The sequence below is a fragment of the Colobus angolensis genome, unplaced genomic scaffold (genome assembly GCF_000951035.1).
Source record: "Colobus angolensis palliatus isolate OR3802 unplaced genomic scaffold, Cang.pa_1.0 Scaffold32, whole genome shotgun sequence".
Classification (NCBI taxonomy): Eukaryota; Metazoa; Chordata; class Mammalia; order Primates; family Cercopithecidae; genus Colobus; species Colobus angolensis.
Genome location: NW_012116488.1, coordinates 5,190,306 through 5,198,632, shown reverse-complemented (window position 1 = coordinate 5,198,632; position 8,327 = coordinate 5,190,306). Strand labels below are relative to the sequence as shown.

At 55.9% G+C, this 8,327-nt stretch overlaps 1 protein-coding gene across 1 annotated transcript in view; it reads left to right on the top strand.

Moving 5' to 3' along the window:
- DLK1 (delta-like 1 homolog (Drosophila)) overlaps positions 1-7,911 on the top strand; it is a 20,899-nt gene extending 12,988 nt beyond the window's left edge. The window contains exons 3-6 of the mRNA XM_011951582.1: positions 1,201-1,273; positions 1,742-1,872; positions 4,836-4,977; positions 6,932-7,911. Coding sequence (XP_011806972.1) covers positions 1,201-1,273; positions 1,742-1,872; positions 4,836-4,977; positions 6,932-7,679 — 1,094 coding nt within the window. The 3' untranslated portion in view covers positions 7,680-7,911. The remainder of the gene's footprint in view (positions 1-1,200; positions 1,274-1,741; positions 1,873-4,835; positions 4,978-6,931) is intronic.
- The last annotated feature ends 416 nt before the right edge of the window (positions 7,912-8,327 follow it).

Below are 8,327 nucleotides of genomic sequence, written 5' to 3'. Positions count from 1 at the left end.
GGCCGCCCGGTGCCCCGCACGCCCCGTCTCGTGCGCCCCAACTCCTCCCGTCCCGCCTAGCCCTAAACCCCGCGCTGTGCCTGTCTCGCCCTCCCCGCCACCGCCACCCTCGCTTGCCAAGGCCCGATCCTGGGGTCCCAGGGCGCAGGTGATGTGTGAGACCCCCAGCCCCTTCCCGCCCCGCAGAAGTGGCGCCAGAGGGGTGTTGGTGCGCTGAGCAAGGAGGTATGGAAAAATGAGGTGCTGTTGTGGAGTCTTCTATGAAAATACTCTGGGGTGCAACTTTGGGGTGTCCCTGTGTGAGCTTTCGGGAACAGGTCTCGGGGCGGGGGTGGGGGGCGACTTTGCCGTCTTAGCCCCCAATTCCCAGAGAAGCCCAGCCTGAGCCCTTACTGCGTGGCGCGTTTCTCTAGGTGAGGGGCTGCGACACTTCTGTCTGCAGCGGCCATCTGTCTCTGACAGCGAGAGAGTTGCCCCCTTCCCGCAGCGCCCCCCCCACTCATTGCACCAGTGGTTGTGAGGGGGCTGTCTAGGAAGCTGTGGAGCTGGTTGAGTAAATGCACACAGTAGGTGCCTATTAAAGTGTCAGAATCTCTAAGCAGTGTTGCAACCTCAGCCCGCTAAGCAAAACCCTGTGTCGTCATCGTTTTCTTAATGCGAAGAGTCTGGGGTAGGGGAAAGGGGGAAGATTTGACCTGGGTGCCCAGCTTAACAGGGATGAACCTTAAAAAGAATCCAGACCCCTTACTGGGGAGCCCACCAGGTGAACCTGTCCGGGCTTTCCCAGAGCTGAACACCTCAAAATCTGCTCCCCTTTTCAGCTCAGGTTGCAAAAGTGGTGGTCAGGGTCAGGCTGCATGCCCGGGGGTCAACAAATTTCCCTCCACTGTCCCCATCCCCACTGTTAGGAGGACTTGAGGTGTCGTATTTGCTTTTGGGGGTGGGGAGAGAAGGTGTTTCTCATGCTCCTAAGAACTAGGGAGTGTACTGTGGTCATTTCATCGCTGGGAACGTGGCAGAGATTTTTCTCCTGCGTGCATTGAGCCCCATCCATGCTTGCATAGGAAGTGCCTACTGTGTGCCAGACTGGTAGGACCCAAGAGGGCTGTTGGTGCCCTCGGGGACAGTGGTGGGCTGTGTGGGAGAAGACAGGCTTTGCCTTGGCTTGGGGCCTGGTGAGGTGATTGTATAACCTTTCTTGTATCTCAGGGGCTGAATGCTTCCCGGCCTGCAACCCCCGAAATGGATTCTGCGAGGATGACAATGTTTGCAGGTAATAGAGTGGCTCCACAGAGGCAGCTTGTGGGGGCCACGCAGAAGCCTGGAGAGTCATGAAGTCAGGCAGAAAAAACAGGGGGCTTGGCCACCGCGCTGCACCAGTTTTCTGGCCCCTTCAGAAAACCGGTGGGGCAAGCGGGGGAGATGAGGGCAGGGGATCAGGGCAGCCATAGCTCCTGTCTGCATTCTCAGAGGTGGGGTGGCAGGTGAGACCTCTGCAGACCACTGCGGCGAAACACAGCACTCCCCCGGGATCCCGGGGCCCTCCAGGTCGGCCCCTGAGCTTGGCGTGCGTTCTCTGTCAGTTTTCCCATTCAGGTGACTGACGTTTCCTTCCCAGGACCACTGGCTGGCACTGTGCAAAGACCCCCAAGTGTCCTTGGTTCCACAGAAAGTAGCCCGAGCTCCCTCTCGACCCCTGCCCTCTTCATATGTCCCCACCTTTCTCCCCCACCCCTTGCAGGTGCCAGCCTGGCTGGCAGGGTCCCCTGTGTGACCAGTGCGTGACCTCTCCCGGCTGCCTCCACGGACTCTGTGAAGAACCCTGGCAGTGCATTTGCACCGACGGTTGGGACGGGGAACTCTGCGATAGAGGTTGGCACTCGCCTTTGTTCACCTCAGCCCTGCGTCCTTACCTGCCTGCCCTGGCCCCCACCACCTCCTCCCAGTCTCCTGTTGCTGGCGGCCCTCACTTTCTCATTCCTGCACACCTCGTGCCGTGTATTCTAACGATCTGTTATAAATTTCCTGCGGGTACCGAATGCCTCCTCAGAGGTAGGGACTGTATTTTGCTCTCCTCTGCACCATCAGCACCCAGCATCTAGAGAAGATATGGGGTGGGGGCCAGGGAGCTGCCTGTTGAATAAAGAGTCACAAAGCACACACACAGCTGGGCCGGTGGGACCACAGACCCCAGGCTGCCTGTCCAGGTCATGGAAGCTCGGAGATGGACAGGGCTCTGGGGATCTCGGAGCTAAGACTCCCTAGAAAAGCACACGCAAGACCGTAAAGAGGCTGCAAACAAATGGGGTGGGGGGTGGCCAGCACTGCTCAGGGGTTGAGGGGCAGGTGCTGAGTCAGGGCCAGGAGGACAGGGCTGGGGGGCCCGGACTGAGCGGGTCAGGTATAGGGGGAGGCTGGGGTTGGGAAAAGCTGAGAAAGGGTTAAAGTGAAGATGGGTGTTATCTGTTGATTTCATTAATTTATGCAATCTTTGCCTCTGTTACCCCAAGCAATTGAAAGTTGGCTGTCACTGCATTTTCAGGCTGCGAAATGTTCGTCTAAGCCCATTTTCATTTGGCAAAACCTGCCCTAACGTCTGGGCAAACTGAAGTTCACAAAAAAAACTCCCAGCTGCATAGCAGCCTGCCCTCAGGGCCTCTGTCCCTCGGTCCCCAACATTAGTAAAGAGGTACAGATAGGGAAACGGAGGATCAGAGAAACACAAGTGTCTGCTAAGTGATATGAAAGAAGTTGGGCGAAAAGCCAGCTACAACCCTTTCCCCCAGCCCCAGAAAGAGAGTTCATTTTTGTCTTTGATTGCAACTAACATCCTCCCTTAAGGAACACTTAAGAGCGTTTTGTTATGGCCCCTGCCCTGTACAGGCAGGGCAGCCGTGGTTCTGAAGCTGAGCTCCCTCACACTCCGAATTGTCTCTGGTCCTTCATTCCTGCCCCCCTAATATGGTGCAAGGTTTCCCCGTGGCTGACTCATGCTGTGGCCGGCATCTCTGCTGCCCCTCACAGAAGCAGTGGCAGCAGCTCTGAGTTGTTTGGGGATCTAGGAGGTTCCAGCAAAGCCACCATTTGGGATCAGGGTTAGGGTTTTAGCCTGGAGCCCATCTTCTTTGGTGTCTAAGTGCAGTACGCTCTTGCTGAAATTTTCCAGACAAATGCCTCCCTTCCCATGGGCCCTTGGTATGTCCCCTCCCCACCAGGTTGACAAAGGCAGCCAGCTTGGGGATGGCCAGAGAGTCTAGGGTCCCAGAGAGGACACAGCCCTCCCTCCCCTTGTTTGCCCATCTTTGAGGCTGCCGTGGCCACAGCTGCTGTCCTGGCAGAGACCCCCAAGCAGCCTTCTCCTCAGAGCAGCTTAATTCACCCCTGCTTTGGGGTTGGAGACTCAGGAGGGCTGATCCAGGATTGGCGTAGCAGGGAGAGCTGCAGGGACAAGCTGAGGGTGGTCGCCAGCTTTTTAGCTTAAATTTAAGATTCTGAGTGACAGGAGAGCCGGTTGCAGAGAATTAGGAGCCTGACGTGGAGTTGCCACGTGCTGATGCCTCACCGGTGCCGTCCCGTGAAGATAAATCCTCTTTATGTGTCCTTGCACCAGGCCGGGCTTCCGTGGAACACCACAGGGCAGTCCATCAACGCGGCGTTCAGGCTTTTCCTCCTTGACTGATTGCAGTCTCCCCTCCACGAGGGTGTGGATCTCTCTGAGAGGGAAAAAAATACGCACGTGTGTGGCCTCAGCACGGGGGATTTCCTCCCCTCACCCCCACCAGCCTGCCTTAGCTTGCTGTGTCTCTCGCTGGCCCTGGCTTTCTGTTTGGCAGGTGCAGCAGCTCAAATTATAGAAAATCAAAGCGAAGAGTCCCTCAGAGATTGGCCAAGGAAAGACCCTCTTTTTATAAGTAGGGAAACTGAGGCACAGAATGGGGAGGAGCTGAACTCTGCTGCCACATGACAGCAGGCTGGATACAGGGCAGGACAGGGGTCCCTTCCTGGCCCCACTGGGGAGCTGGGGTCTCCACCGTCAGAGAGCCCCTGGCGCAGGCCCTCGTGTTCAGCTCCTCCCTGGCTTGCTGAACCTGAATAATGAAGTGTGCCTGATGGAAGGTGTTAAAAGATGGTGGGAATATTCCAGTGCTCATGGAAACCTGCACTGATAAGAGAGCGCTCAATAGTTCTAATTTTCCTGGCTTTAAAAGATGCAGTCTTTTTACCAGGGACCCTTTGAGTTCGGAGCCTGAGTGCAGAAAGAGACCACAGGGACACGTGTAGTGCTGGGGCTAACAGGTTTCAGGTTTCTTGATTCCTGACTGAGGGGGGTCTTTACATCTCCATCCCCCTCACTGCCCCTCTTTGACGGAAAAGTATGAAGAGCTGGTGGTGTTTCTGAGGGTTCCCCCAGCTGGCCAAGACCCCTCCCCCATCAGGAGAGGCTGGAGGTGCATGCAATCGTGTCTGGTGGAGACAGGCCTTAGGGAATCTCAGCTAGGCATGCTGTTGCAGGGAGGGGCATGATGTCCACAGTGAATGTCACGGACATGTTGCTGGATATGGGGTGACCTGGTGCCAGGCAAAGGGAACAGCTATCCTGGCTTGAGTACCAGTGGCCACGACTTTCTGATCTGTGACCTTAGACAAGGAAACCCCATTCAGCTTCCTGAGCCTCAGCTAACTCACTTCGTGGGATTTTTTGAGGGAGCTCCCTACACCGTCTTACTCCAGACCCCACTTGGTGGCCACAGAGCCATTTTAAAGCCCACCGGGGTCCGCATCACGCTTGTGTATGGAGAGAAAACTAAGTTCTTGTCTTCTCCGTCACCCCGCAGATGTTCGGGCCTGCTCCTCGACCCCCTGTGCTAACAATGGGACCTGCGTGAGCCTGGACGATGGCCTCTATGAATGCTCCTGTGCCCCTGGGTACTCGGGAAAGGACTGCCAGAAAAAGGACGGGCCCTGTGTGATCAATGGGTAAATATCCTTCCCGACGATGTGTGATCTAATGAATGCTGCTTTTCACGCACCCCCTAAAGACCCTTTCAGCCTAACTCTGTTGGACCTGTCGTCTGACAAAAGATGAAGTAAGCGCTCATCCTGGCAGCCTGTGGGGGACAGCCCTGGATGGGGGTATTTAGGGGGGAATGTGTCATCGCCGTAATTTTTTCAAATGATCCCGAAGGCGATTTCATATTCCCCTGGTATTCGCAAGTCCTGATGCGTGTGACTGACAGTCGATCGGAATGGTGAACTGACACTCGGAGCTGCATAATTTTCTAAAGGCAACATAATGAGAGATTGGAGCTCCGCAGGGCTGAGGCTGTTTGAAACCCGCTTGCCGTATCTCAGGGGTGGTTTTGGGGAACTGGTGGGCTCTGCAGTTGGATTTTCTGGGATGTCTGTGGAGGGAGTTGCCAGGCTGAGAGGTGAAGCGATTGGGTTTCTGCCAGCACAAGAGGAGGTGGGCCAGCTGTCAGCTGTCCTCAGTGGGGAGGGAGGCTTTGGGACTCCTGGGCAGTGGATGTAACGGAATGGCCACTGTCTTCACTTGGACCTCTCTGAGCAATGCCTCCCAGCGGCTCAGCCGCTGTCCACCCATTATCTCTGTGGCGGCCCTGAGCCATCCCTCCTCCCCGTTGGATGGGGCTTAGCCTGAAGCCAAGGGAGATCTTGACAGAGGCAGAGTCCGAATATAAGAATCCAAACTTGAACCCAGTCCTGGGCCTGTAGTTGGGGGACAGGGGTGTCCCTTTCCTCTGAAGAAACAGAAGCTAACATGCAAATAAGCTTATCTTGACCCGACATTGCGGGGTGGCAGAGACCCCGGTAGTCTGTAACAGCTGTAAGCGGACATTGACGAGGCTTCCGAAGATCAGTCTTCAGACGGGGTCAGAGTGGGGGCCGGTGACAACTGAGCTCAATTTCTGCTTATTAGCAAGAAGGATAAAAAGATAATGAGAGCTTTAAAATATTTTGTTTTTCTCTCTAACGGACTTAAACCAGTGTGTCAAAATAGAGCCTGAGGTCCTTGAAATTCCTTCAGAGCCCGGCTCCCATGGAGCCCGCACCCTGAAGCAGCAATGCTGATTTCTTGTGTTTATTGCCCCTTCTTCCCCGGAGTTTTGGCATTTATCAGATGACAAAGGGCTCGCTCGTTTAAAAGCACTTACATTAAATGCTCCTTGCGCTCCGCTTTGAGCAAACAGCTTTGGTTTGCAAGCTGCACTTGGGTGAATGGACCACTATTAAACAGCCTGGCACAGACACCGGCTCGTGCCAGCAGAGACAGACCTCGTATTGCTTGCTCTTTGAGAGTCCCCGAGCGCTTCCTGCACAATAGCCTGTGGATCCGCTCTGCTAATGACGATGATAATAATAATAATGAGTGTTGGCGGCGACAGTGGCCATGGGCAGGAAGGACGACAGTGGGTCCCGGGATAGGGTGAGGGGTGCCCCTTGCTTGGTTCTTCTGCCCCAGCAGCCCAGGGATGGAGCTAAGGGAAGGGGGCTTGCTCCAGTCCTGGGCTGTCACTGACTTTTCCTCTCCTAGCCTCAGTTTTCCCAGCTGGCTAGTGACTAACCAACAGTCCTCTGGTTGGAGAGGTGCAGTAAGAGGTGGGAGAGGATGTGAGCGTCCTGGCATGGGAGGTCAGGTGCGTCTCAGGTTAGCATCGAGATGGGGGTGAGGTGGGCACCCACCCACCCCCAGAGCTGCTGGTGAGCCTCTTGCAGACAGGGGTCATGACCCTGGGCACCTCTCTGTGCCTCCCTGGCTGGCGTTCCCTCCTTCCCTCCCTCATTCACCTGACGTGTTTTGAACATCTGCCCCTTAATTAGGCCAGAGACCTTCTGCCCTGAGCCCTGTGCCCTGCAGCGCTGTCGTAGCCCAGCCCCCAAGGCCCTTTACTGTGTCCCTGTTGTGTTGCAGCTCCCCCTGCCAGCACGGAGGCACCTGCGTGGATGATGAGGGCCGGGCCTCCCATGCCTCCTGCCTGTGCCCCCCTGGCTTCTCAGGCAATTTCTGCGAGATCGTGACCAACAGCTGCACCCCCAACCCATGCGAGAACGATGGCGTCTGCACCGACATCGGGGGCGACTTCCGCTGCCGGTGCCCGGCCGGCTTCATCGACAAGACCTGCAGCCGCCCGGTGACCAACTGCGCCAGTGGCCCGTGCCAGAACGGGGGCACCTGCCTGCAGCACACCCAGGTGAGCTACGAGTGTCTGTGCAAGCCCGAGTTCACAGGTCTCACCTGTGTCAAGAAGCGCGCGCTGAGCCCCCAGCAGGTCACCCATCTGCCCAGCGGCTACGGGCTGACCTACCGCCTGACCCCTGGGGTGCACGAGCTGCCGGTACAGCAGCCCGAGCACCGCGTCCTGAAGGTGTCCATGAAAGAGCTCAACAAGAATACCCCTCTCCTCACCGAGGGCCAGGCAATCTGCTTCACCATCCTGGGCGTGCTCACCAGCCTGGTGGTGCTGGGCACCGTGGGCATCGTCTTCCTCAACAAGTGCGAGACCTGGGTGTCCAACCTGCGCTACAACCGCATGCTGCGGAAGAAGAAGAACCTGCTGCTTCAGTACAACAGTGGGGAAGACCTGGCCGTTAACATCATCTTCCCCGAGAAGATCGACATGACCACCTTCAGCAAGGAGGCCGGCGGCGAGGAGATCTAAGCAGCCCTCCCACGACCCCCCTAGATTCTTGGAGTTCCGCAGAGCTCACTATGTGCGGTCTGTCCTAATCTTTGTGCTGGAGTTCGCTCTCTCTTGTGTCAAATGTGGTGAACGCTACGCTTACATATATTGTCTTTGTGTTGCTGTGTGACAAGCGCAATGCTAAAACAATCCTCTTTCTCTCTCTTAATGCATGATACAGAATAATAATAAGAATTTCATCTTTAAACAAGTAAGAGAAATAAGTATGTTATTCTAAACTCTAAACTTAATGAAATATCAAAAAAGACCAAAAAAAAACAAGGCAACAGAACCAGGGCTCAGTGCCGACACCCCTCCCCCGGGGGTCTCGGCCACGGGGTCCTCGTGAAACCGTTACGAGTGCTGTACATGACCACCCACTGTGCAAAGGGCTACGATTGCTTTCGTTCGTTAATTCTCACACACCACATCCGACTCGCACTCACATCCAGCTCAACATCGCTACCTTTAGATCTTTCCGATTGATTTCAGATTTAGCGGAGTGCAGCGGCTGTGTGTCAGGCAGAGAGAGCCCCAGGTTGGCTGCTGGGGGGCTGGGTCCCTGTCCCAGCCCTGCCACTAACTCGCTGTGTGATCCTTGGCGAGTCCCTATCCCAATCCTGGGCC